This window comes from Marmota marmota, unplaced genomic scaffold (genome assembly GCF_001458135.2).
Source record: "Marmota marmota marmota unplaced genomic scaffold, marMar, whole genome shotgun sequence".
Classification (NCBI taxonomy): Eukaryota; Metazoa; Chordata; class Mammalia; order Rodentia; family Sciuridae; genus Marmota; species Marmota marmota.
In genome coordinates, this window is record NW_025999990.1 from 2,250,460 (window position 1) to 2,266,396 (window position 15,937).

Here is a 15,937-nt window from a genome sequence, read left to right on the forward strand (position 1 = left end):
AAGGAGTTTCAGTATGTTTGCCCAGACTGGCCAGTAACTTGCAATTCTCTTGCCTTAGCCTCCAAAGTCACTGGGATTATAGGAGTGAGCCACTGTGACCAGCTGAGATGATGTCTTAATTATTCTTATATCATCCCCACAGCGGGAAACATATAGACATTTAACATATGATGGGAAATGACTAAACTAATGAAAGAACAAACATTTCTTTTTGGCTTGAGGCTTAATGAAATCTTAATTATACAGAATTCAGATAATGCTGCAAACATATCCTTTCCTCTGGATTCTTCAATAGAAAATGTATCACATGCTGACAAAGAGCAGTGAGCATATTGTAAGTTTTGCTGATTAGCAATATAGGTAGGAACAAATGCAGTTTTTAATTTACTTATATGAATTTATTAAGTGCTACTTTAATCCCCTTCAGAAGATACCCAGGAATCTGAGGAAATTTCAGCAAATATCTAAGACATTCAGATAGTAAACCAAATTCATCCTGAACATTCAGAGACCAGACTCAAGGGGCATTTTTCTTTCACTGTGTTCTTCCTGGACAGAGGAAGAACTTAACTGTCCAAGTTAAGTATGTGAATTTAACAGGGTGAAGTACATTGATTGCACCTGTAGAATAGGACATGGCTGAGTATACTCCTCTGACAGGGTTATACCATTGTAGAAGACGATCCCTGCAAAGGCTGAATATTAGATCCTTCAGAACAATAATACTTCCTCTTGACTCACTGTTCAAAAGGAGATGTATCTCTTTAATATCCCACGTCCCATTATAAACATGATCACAAGAGAAAACAAAACCCCCTATGATCCACATATGTTTATTTTTTCCCTCAGGGGGGATTACTACACTGCTGGCTTAATGCTCCCAAATATAGAAGCATCTCAGAGCTTACACTTTGTGATCCCAAGAAAGCCATTTTTAGAAAAACTATTCAATATGGACAACAAAAAAAGTTGCACTATGACACAGATTAGTGAAACCTCTATAATTTAAGCTCAGATAATTCAGGAATAACCTGTTGACCACCAATCATGTACAAGGCATGTACTAGGGATGAAAGAAAAGAGAGAAAGTATAATTTCCTGCCCTCACTGGGATATCTCCATTTGATGAAGGACCAAAAGAGGGACTTCAAATTCCAAAGTAAGGTGGAATTCATCAGTAAGGCCTTATGTGACAACCAGCGGGACCTCAAGAGCGGGGGGGGGGGACTGGAAATGGAATTCTCCATATTACATGTATCACTCACAAGAAGTTCTTACCTCCGTGCAAATGAAAAATGGGCTGAGGCACTGGGGGAGAAATTTCTTGGACTATCTTGAGGGCTATTTCCTAGAGAGAGAGAAAAGAGAAAACTTTACAAGATTTTGTTTTTTGCACCATTATCCACATGTAGAATCTTCTTTCCTTAGTAATAAGTTCCTTTACATTTTTGTAAAATGTGCTTTCCCCTTATAATATACTTTTGGTTTTTACCTGGAGTACATTTTGGAGGAGCAGTACCTGAGTTCCAGCAGAGCTTTCCATGTGTGCAAGATAAATGAATACACATAGTCACCCATATCACCAACTGCAGTCTTATCATATTTAATAATCTAAAGATTTTGGCCCTATTGACTAGTGAATATCTAAATGTCTGGGTTGTAACCCTCTAGATGCTAACATTTCAAAGAGCAGAATGGGCAGGTACATGTTTCAATTTGGAGGTATCTATTTGGGGAGACCACCTTAGTAAAATGTCTGAGTTCTTGAAAGCAAATGCTCAAAGTGCACATTTGAAATGTGTGTGTGTCAGGCTTAGTTATAAAATACTAGGAAGAATCCAGCCCCCTGGATATATTTCTAAAATGACCCAGATCGATCCTAGCATCGCTAGAGGGGTCCAGCAGGATTATTCCTTGTCAATATTTTCTTCAACAATCTCTCTGCTCCTAAGCAGCTGGAGCATGACTGGCCAGGTGGTCTCTAAAAGCCATAGCCACACAGAGACTGGCAGCACGTATCTTCCCAAGTCCTTTGGAGGCAGAGGAGAGCACTGATTGCTCACTAGAAGGAGGGCAGCTCCTTTGGGGCTTGTTACTTTCTCTATTAGCCCACTCAACCTGCTACTGATCATTGAGAAAGCTTGGCAGGCAGCTGGCGAGGGCAAGTTCAGGACACTCCAGACCACCCTGTTTCTCTCTGCATGTTTAATTAGATTGGTGGAACTGACTGAGGACCACCTGGGACTAGAGTTGATTTCAGTGAGGAGGTGAGGAAAGGCTACAAAGTTAGCCTGTATATTCTTGAAAAATGACTGATAAATCTGGAAATATGTTCCATCCCCCATCAGCAAGCCCAGTTGCCACAGCACTGGTTTCTTAGTAAAATGAAAATTGTAATTAGGTGTAAGGAACACAAGATTTCACATTAAAGTCAGTACCTGACTGTAAAGGAAAACAACCTATTACCAGTGTGCAGAAAGAATAGACTAACACATTAAGGAGGCTAAGTTTATGGTTACCTTGAGGACTTCTGGACTAGCTGCATCTCTACTGAAATTTTTCAATTAACTTAGGGTTGCAAATTTTATAGTGATGTCTTCAACAGATGCCATTAACTTTATGACAGATACTACAATCAAAGCTATTCAATGGGGGAAGTGCTGAGATGCCCATTTCTTTATGGATAGAGAATCAAGAAACATTTTTCCCCCTACTGCAATAAAATTTATTATGTCTTTGCATCTGGTGTTCCTTGGACCCTTGGAGAAATGGATTTTGCTTTTGCCATCTATTAATCCAGGATTCATTTTGTCCATTAAGCTACATTGCTAAATTAAGTTATTTTGACTCCTCTCAATAGCTTTCATTCCTCCCCCCCTTAACTTAGCTTTTTACTCTTTATATTCCATAAAAGATCTCAATAATTTCAAGATAGCTAAAAAGTTTTGCTTCCTATGGGGAATAGTCTAATTCCAGAAATCTTTGAATAGATTTTTTTTTTTATTTGAGAGAAATATTCACTTTGCTCATACACCATATAGAGCAAATTACCAGTAAATTGTTAGGAGTAACAAAACTACTACTTGTTTGAAGCCAAGATATTTTGAGAACAGACCTGGCTATCTCATTCACTTAGAATGAAATATAAGATCAAGAAAAACTAGCTGCAAATTCTTAGCTTGTGTTCTTTGTAAAGAAAACACCACTATCTCTGGAGATTTGAATGTAATCAATTAGAGAGCTCATTAAATATTTTTACAAATCTGGAGAAAGAAGAAACAAGGAATTAATTTATAATCTTTTTCACTTTTAGAGATTTTTAGTCAGTGGTTCCCAGAAAACCATGTAACATTTTACAGTACATGGTAACCCATCCCATTGAAGATGGATGGGCAGAGAGATGGATATAAATGCAGCACAATTAAAAAAAAAAAAAAAAAGAGGAGGAGGAAAAAGAAAAGATGGCCATCATTAACCATCTCTCATGTTCTGATTTTGCCTTAACATCTTGGGCTTCCTTTCCTCGTGTATTGATTGAATCTTTTCCTCTTATTTACTTTTTAAAAAAAATTTCGCTACTATTTAACTTTTCTTATTTAAAAATAAATAGGGAGGGGGGTATAGGAAGGGTAGCAGAATACAATAGACACTAGTATGGCCCTATGTATAAATGTGGCTGTATAACCAATGTGATCCTGCAATCTGTACACGTGGAAAAATAAGATTACGTACCCCATTTGAATCAAATGTATGATATGTCAAAATCATTGTAATGTTTTGAGCAACTAATAAAAACATTTAAAAATCAATCAATCAATCAACCAATTACATAATTTAACCCATTAATTATATTTTCTATATTATCCATCTATAATCTTTTTTCTGAATTCACTTCTAATAACCAAAGCATTATCAGGTATATTTCATTAGCTTTAGCTCTATCCACATATCCATCTAAAAGACATCAAAAGCCAAACATAAGGAAAGTTATCTTCCTCTATGTATGTTTTGCAAAGTTTTCTCTCATTGCAGAGGAATAATTTTCTATCAAAGATTTTTAGGCCTAATGTCTACACCTATATATTGTATATGATCTGAAAAACCTCCCTCACTATGGAGAAATCCTTGGTTTCCAATTCATTGCTATAAAATCTAAATTTGTAGTGTCTTTCCCATTATATAAATGTTACATACATATCTAATTCTACTACTGCTGTAGAACCAACCCCAAATTCCCACATCTTCAACTTCAAGGTTGCAGACCTATCTGTATGATCTTAATAATACAGATCATTCTTTTTCTCAGGATTGAAAAGCTAAGCTGAAATGAAAATATTCATAGCATACACAGAGGCATGTGTTGCTTAAGGACTAGACACGTTCCGAGATGTGTTGCTAGGCAATTTCATCATCCTGTGAACATTACAGGATGTACTTAAACACATGAGGGGGTATCCACATCACCAGGTGATGAAATCTTATGAGTCCACTGTCAATGTTTTGGTAGTACAGTCAATAGGATTTGCTGCGAAATGGAGTTGGGTAGAATGAAGGGGAAATAATGCTATGAAGTGCATGATTACATTATCAAGACTCTGCAGAGTCATGGATAGTACAGAAAATGATGAGAATGATGTGGACTAGAGTACCTGATAATTCCTTATGGACAAGAGACTATAGCTCAATTTAAGAGCAGTTCGGCAAGTTTTAGATAAGGGGAGAAAGAGAAGGGGATTTCTGGGAGGTCACAAGCAACCTAAACAGTAGGGAGATAAAAGAGACAGGGTTACTGGATGAAGAAAATTCATACTGGTAAAGTGAATAAGATTTAAGCTGTGTTTATGCAGGAACTAGTGGGGTGACTTAAGAGATGTTTGAATGCAAGGGAGAGGTGACACAGGTTTTCACCTGGCATGAGTGGGGTAGACAAAGGAGCATCAGAAGAGAAGAAGCTAGATCAGGCAGACCAGGCAAAGAGAAAGAATATTGTGGTGGGCAGACCAAGTGTGATTGGTGATGGATTAGAAATCAGTGATGAAAAAAGAGTATATACTACAAGTGAGTGGCATCTCCAATGCAGTGGACTGAGAGAACAGAATGACAAACCCAACAATCTGGAATCTAGAGAAAGCAAAGTTGTGGTGGTAAAAGAGGAAAAGGGTAAATGAGCCTTTTGTAGACTTCTGTACCACATGTAACAAAAAATTCCATTTTTCTTAGGGAGAAATTATAAGACTAGCAGAATAGACACACAGAAGTCAATCTGTGAAGTCTGTTCTTATTTGAAATAGAAATTGATTTCTGCTTGGTCTCTGAAGATTTAGTGACACTGTTTTGTTACACAATGATCAAAATGCTGCTAACAGAACAGATAAAATTATAAAGCATACCATCTATATTGTTAATGCAGAGATGAGGGCCTGACAGTTGCATACATGTGCAGCGCTTCCCCAGGATGAGAGCAAGACAGATTGAAACCAGAGTCCTATACATGACCTTCACTCCTCACAGCACTGCTCTCTGAATTCATCCACCCATCTGCAAAGCAATACCTGAGAGACTCTCAAATGAAAACTGGTGCCAGTTAATTCTCTGCCCATATGTGCAGCACTTGCTTATAACTCAAATCCTGCTGCTCCGGGGATTTGCTGGCTCTTGGATGTTTAAGTGCTAGGATACTTTATAGACTGCTGGTATCACAGTTGATGTTTCTGACCTGGTAAAGTAAGCTTTAGTAGTGGTCAGGTATTACTTAAGTAATTAACTTCATGATCCCCATGGGCAACAGCATGGCTAATACACAACAGTGTATCAAAACCATATTCTACCTAATGGTGCTACACAGGGTGCCTCATTTCAGAGGCAGTTATTGTTAAGAAAGTGATTTCCAGATTAATTAAATTGTTTGATTGCTTTGTAATTAGGTTGGAGAAGTCCCGTGTCTTTGCCACAGTGAAGCAAGCTACAAATCTTTTTAAAAGGCATATGCTCTACTCACTATAGATTATTAATGTGCTTTTAATAGCTGTCTGTGGATGAGACAGTTTCTGATGCCTTGAGTTTCTATCAGGACTGAGGGAATCCAAGAATAATGATAATTACCATTTGAAACTCCTGGTGGATCAAACAGTAAGCCCCCATTTGAACCCTTGTTGTCATTACTTGGTAAGCCCCTCTTAAATTAATTGTGACATTTCATACGATAACAATCAGAGTAGTGTTTCTTACTGTTTTGTAGGAGATCCTCAGCAGCATATGGCCACTGTTCAAAATCCTTAAGAGCAAACTTAATCAAACCTAGGATCTCCTTGCAAAACGAATGCCAGCAGATGAAGAGGCTATTGAAACTATTTTTTTTAATATTTATTTTTTAGTTCTAGGCGGACACAATATCTTTATTTTGTGTTTTTTCTTAATGTGGTGCTGAGACTTGAACCCAGTGCCTCACGCATGCTAGGCGAGCATGCCACCACTTGAGCCACATCCCCAGCCAAGGCTACTGAAACTCTTGCACAGACACCTCAAAGTGAACGAGCTTTGTAGAATCATGGTTCAAATCATGCTTGAGTCTATCCCAATGAACCCAGACAGGTGACGTGTAAAGAGAGCCAGACATCTTTTCACTTAGACACCTGTCTCAAAAACTGGCTCCACTCCAAATATAATTGTAGAATATTAATTAAACCTGAGCAGCTGTTTAGACTCTGAGTAGCCAAAGAAAATCCTTGATTGGCTGTCAATGACACTGTCCCTGTGTGAAGTGTTCACAGCAGGCCAATGAATAAAAGTAGACTAATACGATTGGGTTTTCAGGTAAAGAGAGAATTATACACAATGGATCAAGGCTTTCTTATAATGTGGATTCTCTGAATCTCTTGGTTTTTCCTGTTTCTGTCTTACCGATACTTCTATATCCAGCACCATTACTCCCTACTTGACTTATGCAGTCAACAAATATCTATTAAACCTTTATGGAGGGGAATGAGATAATAAAGACCCATCTGGTTATTCTGTGGTCAATGGGCCATAAGCAGGCAAGAATGGAAGAAGCAGGGAGATTACTTAGGAATCCATAGGCATATACAAAGGAGAGAAGATGATGGTTTGGAGGGGGTGGCTGCAAATCTCAGGGACATTTGGGCAGTAGAGCCAAAAGAATTTGCTAAAAAATGGACTGAGTGGAATGGAGCAGGGAGCAAACAAAGAAGGCTTCTAGATTTTAGGACTAAGTGAATGGACAGATGGCAACATTAAAGGAGGAGGAGAAGACTGGGGTTTGGTTTGGGGGTGTGAGAAAAGAGCAAAATTTGATATCTCAATAGGTTGCAGTCTGTCTGTCTTAGGGGGCTCCATCTCAAATATTTTTAAATACATTAAAATGTTCTCATATTGCCAGACATATTGCTGTAATCCCAGCAGCTCAGGAGGCTGAGGCAAGGTAGCTCACAAGTTCAAAGCCAGCCTCAGCAACTTATTGAGGCCCTAACTTAGTAAGATGGTGTCAAAAAAATATATAAATAAATAAAAAGGGCTAGGAATGTGACTCAGTGTTTAAATGCCCTGGGTTCAGTCCCCAGTACCATTAATTAATTAATTAAGGTGCTCACATTCCACATTATTACAATTTTATATAATAACATTACATTTAGTTGCAGTTCTCATAGGTAATATTTATATTACCTAAACACTTAAAAATTCTGTAGTTTTCTATTTATATTTTAGAGCAAATAATGTTTTATTTTCCCCACTTCAAAGTGTTTAGTGCCTAATGAACTGAATGGCAATAGTGCTAGGAAAGATTTGTAGGAAAGAAGATTTTGTAGGCTAAATATTAAAGTTTGAATAATAATTTCAATTTTTCTGTCTCCTGTCACCACAGGTAAAAGTGAATGGCATATAATGATATGCATATTATATTCCATTTCTCTCTTCTCACTAATTTACAATTCTAAATGCCAATAAGGAATAAACCCTGGTTACATGTGTAGATACACAAAAAGTGTATTTTGAGTTCTCAGTGCCTAACCTAGTCCCTGTTGCATAGTAAACTAGAAACACATTGTTTTTTTTTTCCTAATGCAATAATTAAGAATTAAGTTATTTACTCATAGAGCTTTGAGTTACTGGCTAGAAGAGATTAAATAGGTGAGCAAGATGCAAAGAGCTAAAAATCTGCTGACAGAAGCAGATATGCATATCACCAACTTCAGACTCATCTTGCAAAACCAATTCTGAATCTTTACTCATGTGAAAAAAGAAATTTTCCTAAACCAAAGCTCTTAAATATATCAAAATGACTTAAAAACAACCTTTCAATCATAATAGCATACATAAAATGTATTGTTTCACAAGAGCCTAATAAGCGTACCTGTAATGTTTTCTAAGGAATGACTGATGAGGTTATATGATGGAAAACACGTAGGAAGTGGGAGAGAGAAACACTAAAGGGTCAATTTCTGTGTCGTGAGACTCTCACGGATGTCTGTTGTCTCAGTTTCATGAAGCCATTCCCCTGGAATTTGTGTACTGTATTGAAATGCAGTGGCACTGACACGAATCCCTTGGAGATGTGTTATAATGGGTTCTTGAGAATGTTTTAGCTTTTCATTGACCCTTCCTTATTACTCTGAATTGATGTCACATCTCAAGGTGATCCTGAGTAAAGACTGGTGAATGTCAGGAGTAATGAAGAAAGTTGATTTTTAGTTGTATGTTTTCCTCCCATCTACAGTAATTCATTTTCCCAGCAGCAGACGAGAGATTACTTTTACCCTTTGTTGAAAGTTACTGAGTAGCACAGCACTGTAAGGTTAGGGAAGGGGAGGTAGGAACACGGCCACTATAACAGATCTTCCTAAGTTGCATGTGATTATATGAAACTTGATTCATTCTATTACTCTCAGATCATTAATTAGTCTCTGAACCTGAATAGTTAAAGAATGTAACAACTTGTAGATGTTATTATTTTTTTTTCTATTTTACACAACGGGATTTCAATTCCTTAACATAATTAGATACAAAGAATTTCCCTTTTTACCTAGAAGAGTGGGGGATGTTATCAGGAAATTGGTTCTTCTTAGACTGCTTCAATTGCTGAATAATTCCATTCCAGGGAGGAAGAATTTAAATGAAATGCTGCATTATCCATATGACTTCCTAAATGTAATCTAAAGGTATTTTCTATTATAAGTCTCTTCCTGTCAACTCCTTAGTTAAAAAGTAAATACTAAATTTAAGGTGGTCCCACTTAAATTGTAAATGCTCCTTTGGCCTCTGGAATAAAGGAAATTTATCTGAAAGAAACAAGCTATATATGAGGGGGGGGGTTTCCTTTAAATAATCATTTTTTCAGTTTCTAAATCCAGAAACCTGTTCAGGCTTAAAATAATCAAAGACATTCAATCCCTACTGCTTCATAATGAAATAATAAGTAATGAGCCAAGAATCTGACCAATTAGAATTCTGAGGTTCAGCTCCCACAAACCATGCAGGAGATCTTGGAAATCCCTGGCTCTAAGGCTCTTTCTCCTCTTATATGTTTCTCACACTCTTTCCTTACATTCTCTTAGATCAAAAACAGTTCTCAACTTAGACTGAGTGAAAATCAACTGGGCAGCTATAAAAATGCTTAAGTTCAGTCTCTGCCTGAACCCTTTAAAGGAAGGGACATTACTGGGCAGAGTTGAGAACCACAGTGTTAGAACCTCCTTGTGTCCTGTAAATCATATCCTGAACTTGCACTTGCCCCTTATAGTTCTTAATAATGAAATCTTGGAATTTTCTTTTGCTTGCCCATTTCTTCCTAAACTCGATTTCCCATACTCCTTGTCTCAGGCACACAAGCTTAATGTCCCTTTTATACATTTCCCTGCCGTCTCACACACATTTTAGTATTCTGAATTTCCTTTACCATCAACTCAAACAAATAATATCCTACCACGCCAACACTACAAAATCACACCTGACCACAGGTATCCTCTGGGGTTATATCAAGGTATAGCATTCCCCATAAATAAGGGACAATCATTCCAAGACCCCCAGTGAATGCCTGTAGCCACAAATAGTAACAAAACCTACACACACATACTTTTTTCCTATACATATATAACTCATGATAAAGTTTACTTTATAAATTAGGCACAATAAGAGATTCCCAATAACTTTTATCTCAGCAGCATATATTTTTTTTTCCTTATTAAGTAGAGAACTTTCATCTTTTCACTTAACAAAAAGTCTTTATGGCTTTTCTTTGGCTTATCTGGATTGCTGGCATCACTACTCCAGTGTTTGGGGCTATTGTTAAGGAAGATAAGCTTTAAACACAAGCATTGTGACACCATAGACAATCTAAAATATGAGATGGTCACTAAGTGCCTAATAGGTGGCTGTATATACAGTGTGAATACAGGTAGCATATACAATTGTGGATATGCTCAACAATGGGGTGGTCCATATCTTCAGCAGGTTGGAGCAGGACAGATGGAGATTTCATCATGTTATTCAGAACATTGATTTAAAACATATAAATTGTTACTTCATGAATTTCCATTTAATATTTTTGGACTGAAGTTGAACATAGATAACCAAAACCATGGAAAACAAAAACCTGGAATGAAAAAGGGATACTATTGTACAAAACTTCCTACACATAAGTCTTATTGTTGCTTTCTTCTGAACTCGGTAATCTCCACAATTTCTCCCTTCCTCTACAATGGGAACATCCACCATACCCCCAAGCTAAACTGTGTATCTCAGTATGTTTCTTGGTTAATATTTGAAATTTCTTTAAAAGCATAACACAGACAGGAAAACATTCATTAGCCATAATCTTGCTTACAGTTTCACTATCAACTTTAATCATCTGTCTGTTCAAATCAGTTTTCATTATAATCAGTACATAACAATACATGAATAAAATATTTAACTTAGATTTGTGCATTTCATGCTTTCATTTCTTAATAGGCAGAATGCCTATGATTGGATCCATGCAATACTAGAACATTTAAAACTATCAGGTAAGTTAAAATCAAGGCATTGAGACTCAATTCAACAAGTAATTATCAGAAGCAAAATTAAGATCAATTACTTTAATATCTGTAATCATTCCTTTTTGCAGAAAATACACATACACAAGGTTGTGTCCATCCAGGTCTCCATTCTGATTATGTTCTCTATGTGCTTTGTCCATGACAGTTTTAGTAAATAATCCCCAAGTAACTCATGAGTGTGGTGAGGGAATCTTGTTTCAAACCACACACAATTCTGAAATTCTGTATGCACAAATGTCAATCTTTGGAGAAACATTATCTTATGGAGTTCACATCAAATCCTTCAGATATTTGGGGGTATATGGAGGTAGAGAAAACAGTTGTGATTACTCTTCAAGAGCATGATAGGGTCTTTAAGGTCTTTTTCGAGTGAAACACTAGGTGCATATTTGGGGATTCTAAATTATTTGGCAGCATTTATCAAAAGTCAATATATGATGAATACTCTCTAGGGTCCAGAGTCAAAGACAAATGATAGCTGAGGCTTTTTTTCAAGTGATGTTATGGTGACAATGAATGAAGGGGGATACTGACAATTCCCAAGAGAGTGTGTAAGCCAGAGCTTTGTATTCTAAATACTCCAGGAATCAGATACAGCCTATGACTGTGGGTGTCAGGTGAGGTATCCCAGTACGGTAGGTAATACAAAGGAAAGTACTGCTGCATTTTCTTCCTTTCTGGCTACCGTATGGCAGACCTTTCGCAGCCTTGATGAAAGAAGGATGAAGCAGATCATCCCCTGACCATGAGGATCTCACACACCAGGCAGAGAAGACAGACCCAACAGATCACAATGGGCCTCTGTGCTCCTCGCAGAAGAAGCCTATACTTTGATTTTTTACTATAAAAACAATTATATGTACATGGAAAAGAAAATTCAAACAATCCAAGTAGGTATATAATAAAAAATCAAAAGCTCTCTTAACCTTTGGTTTTCTTATTTGTTAAAACATGTATGTGCGGGGTATTGAACCCAGGGCCCTGTGCATGCTAAGCACATGCTCTACCAATGACCTACACTTCCAGCCCCTCATTCAAACACTTTTGTGTCACGCTCTATTCTAAACTTTGAGCCTCCATTCATTTTTCTATTATTTGGATGTAACTTCTTTGTGAAGGGTTATGTACTTGCCCAGAAACACACATCTACACGCCAGCATGTATTTCATATATAATGCTTCCAAATACTATTGTGACACATGTGAGGCTCTATATTTAGACAACATATAAAATTCTATACTTGTTTTTTCTTAATTACTTATCAGAAATTTTTAAAATTAGTTCCACCTAAATCTCCACCATCCATTAGCACCAAATGACATTCTAATAGAGAATGCACCATAATTTAATCTTATTAATGTGTATTTATACTGACATTATTGTTTTAATGATTTAATGTGTATATTCTGAATATGTATGTGATTATATCCAAGAGGTATGTTCCTAGAAGTATAACTGTTTGTTAACAGCATGGGTACATTTTTTACTTTGATCTCTATAGCCAAATTCTTCTCCCAACACACGACACTAGATTACATTCTGGCTAGTGGCATATAGGATGATATCTCCCTTCAACCTAGAAAATACTAATTTTTTCCCCAGATTTTGGTGATTTGACAGATGGCATCACATTATTTGATACACATCTCTTTATTTTCAGCTTTCCTGAGATATAATTACCTAAATTGTATATATATTTAAAGTGTACAATGATTTTTGACATAAAAATGTTATGAAATGATTACCCACCGTCAATTAACACATCTCTCATCTCACATGTTTTATCTATTTATTTTTTAGCTTTTTGCAGTACTAGGGATTGAACCCAGTGCCTCACACAGGCAAGCACTCTACCACTGAGCCACAACCCCAATTCCTTGTATTTTGAGACAGGGTCTCATCAAGTTTCCAAGGCTGGCCTCAAACTGTGATTTTCCCACTTCAGCATCCTGAATAGCCAGAATTACATGCATGTGCTACCATGCCAGGCTTCACGTAAGATTTTGTGAGATGATTTTGAGTGAAGTTGGACAAGTTTAAAACACTGACCTTTTGTGTTTCTTTTTATACAAACTACCTGGTTCACACATATTCCAGTGAATTTTCTTGTTAATATTTTTGATATTGAGGCAATTATGTCAATACATTGCAGATTTTTTTCCCAATTTGTTTATTTTATGTCATTTATTGTAACTTTTCTGTGGAAAAGTTTTTTATTAAACTTACCAACCATTTTCCTTTATGGCTGTTATGTTTTGTACCTTATTCAGAAAGGTCTTCTTTACTTGCAAATTACTTTCTGAATGTATCCATGTTGTCTTCTAGTACTTTTATGGTTTCTTTGAAAAAACATGTGAGTTTTGTGTGTATGGGTGTGTGTATGTGTAGCAATGTAGGGTTTATGTGTATAAAGAAGTAAGGTAGCAGCCCAATTTGCCACTTTCCAAAATGGTCAATTTTTTGACTTAAGACTATTTATCAGCTTGAAAAAATTTGAAGTTCCCCTAATGACTTAAACAAGACACATTTAAAGAATGTGACTTGAAGCCATGGAGGTGAAGTTAGAGAACACCAAGGCGGGGCAGTGAATGGTGAGGGGCACAGATGGGTGGAGATCAACAGCAACAGTTGGGGGCCAGCTGGAAATGTCCTTACAGGTAATAGTCCAGGGGATTCTTCACCTGGATGTCGCTCCTATTTTTATCCAGTACGCCAGGTGGTTCTTGGGCACATTAGAGTTTCAGAATCTGAGCTTTTGAACAATAATCTTAACCTTGACTTCACATTAAAACAACCTATAAATAGCTAGGGAATTCAGAAAACCCCAGAGCCAAAGCCATACAGCAAACCAATTAAATCAGAATAGAAGGGGCATCATCAGTCATTTTTGAGGCTTCCCAGGTGATTCCAGCGTGCATTCAAGTTTCAGAAACACTACTCTGGATTCTGCTTCAAAGCTGGGCATGGTGGCACATGCTTGTAATCGCAGCAACTTGGGAGACTGAGGCAGGAAGATTGCAAGTTCAAAGCCAGCCTTAGAAACTTAGTGAGGCCCTAAGTAACTCAGCAAGACCCTGTCTCTAAATAAAACACACAAAAAAGGACTGGGGATGTGGCTCAGTGGTTAAGGGTCCCTGAGTTCAATCCCCAGTACCAAGAAAAAAAAGATTCTGCTTCAAATATATAATATTTCTATTGCATGTATATAAATATGTATTACATAATACATACATAATATAAATAAAATAAATACATATATAAAATTTTTAAACAGTTGAACAATTTTAGCTGTTTTGCCCTTACTATGCATCTAAATCCTGGGGTAGGGAGAGTATTTTAAATGATATATAGTGACACCAGGCTAGACATTTGAGATTTCTGATTTAATTGGTCTATGTATTGTTTAAGCTCCACAGGTGATTCTAATGTGCAATTAGGGTTTAGAATAGTGCAGATATTCTCCTGCTGTAGAGTGCAGCAGATTCAACCTGAGGATTTGTTACCCACATACTGCTGGGCATGGCCACATTAGTGACTTCACTCCTAAGTCTGCACTGGAGCCTGAGAGTTTGCATTTTTTACTAGCCTGCTGCTGCTGCTGCTTTTCTGGAGAGCATTTTGGGAACCATGATACTTGGTATGATGAACCATAGAATGTTTTATCTTGGAAGACTATAATAACTGTCACTTTTTTTTTTGAGGAGAGATTTGATAGAGGTGTGGCAGAAAAAGGGAAAGCATGCAGAAAGAAGCCCAGTTTCCCACTTCTTGCATAAGTCCTGAACCACTGGCTTTGGCACTGGGGGAGAGGGTCCAGCAAAATAGGAGGGGTGTGTAACCAAAGATAATGCTGAGGATTCCATTTGGGTCACCAGGCAGATGATGCTGCTAATCATAGAGAGAACAAACAGAACTGCTGATGATGAATTAGGTGTTGGACAACAGCTGGACTCACAGTGCTGTGGGACACAGATGAGAGAGTGTCAGTAAACAGAAACACACTTCTGTGTTGAGGAGAAGTATACAGGCCCAAGGTAAATTTGAGGGGAAAATCAGCACACATCACCCTGGATTCGAGAGTGCACATCACAAGTAAAAAATAACAGAGCTTGCAACTCAAGGGATTCCAACAATTAAAATGGATAAGGAAGCCAGGCACAGTGATGCACAGCTGTAATGCCAGCAGCTCAAATGTTGAGGTAGGAAGATTGCAAGTTCAAGGCTAGACTCAGTAATTTAGCAAGACCCTAAGCAACGTAGCAAGACCCTGCCAAATCAATCAATCAATCAATCTGGGGATGCTTTACTGATACAGCATCCCTGAGTTAATTTTTAGTACCAAAAAAAAAAAGAGGAAACAAAAGGTGCCAACAAAGACAGAAATACAGAAGCAAGTATTTTAGGAAACAAGGGAAAAGAAACATCAAGAAACAGGAAGAAGAGTTCCTGGGTCAAATCCTGCAGGGTGCTCAGGATGAGTAATTTTTTTTTCTAAACAAAGAACTCATTGGCCACTGGGAGATGATGATGGGGCTCCCACCATCATCAGCACAGGATGTTGTCAAGCCTGACGATATCATCAATCTTGAGCAATGTTAGATCTGAATTAGTTTCCCAAGGGTACTAGAGCAGGAAGTGTTGACTCCGTTCTTTCAAGACATATGATAAAAGATAATGAAAAACATGTACATTTGATTATTAATCTATAATTTAAAAAATAAGATTTTCAAATGTCATAATAGTTTAAATTTCACAATATGATTTTAAAACCCCCTATTAAAATGCACTATCTAGTAAAATATGGGTGAAATAATTCCTTACATGAGTGATTAGTTCAGTAACTTCATGTTACTCTGCAACTGAAAAATAAAATTTCTACCTTTCTCCTA

The 15,937-nt window shown here is 37.1% G+C and overlaps 1 protein-coding gene across 16 annotated transcripts in view; it reads right to left on the minus strand.

Annotated features, from left to right (window-relative positions):
• The window catches only part of Mast4 (microtubule associated serine/threonine kinase family member 4), a 555,412-nt gene that overhangs the window by 75,846 nt on the left and 463,629 nt on the right, over window positions 1-15,937 (minus strand). For all 16 annotated transcript variants that reach the window (XM_048806078.1, XM_048806082.1, XM_048806083.1 and 13 more), the window contains one exon: window positions 1,279-1,348. In XM_048806078.1, the coding sequence (XP_048662035.1) occupies window positions 1,279-1,348 (70 nt within the window). The remainder of the gene's footprint in view (window positions 1-1,278; window positions 1,349-15,937) is intronic.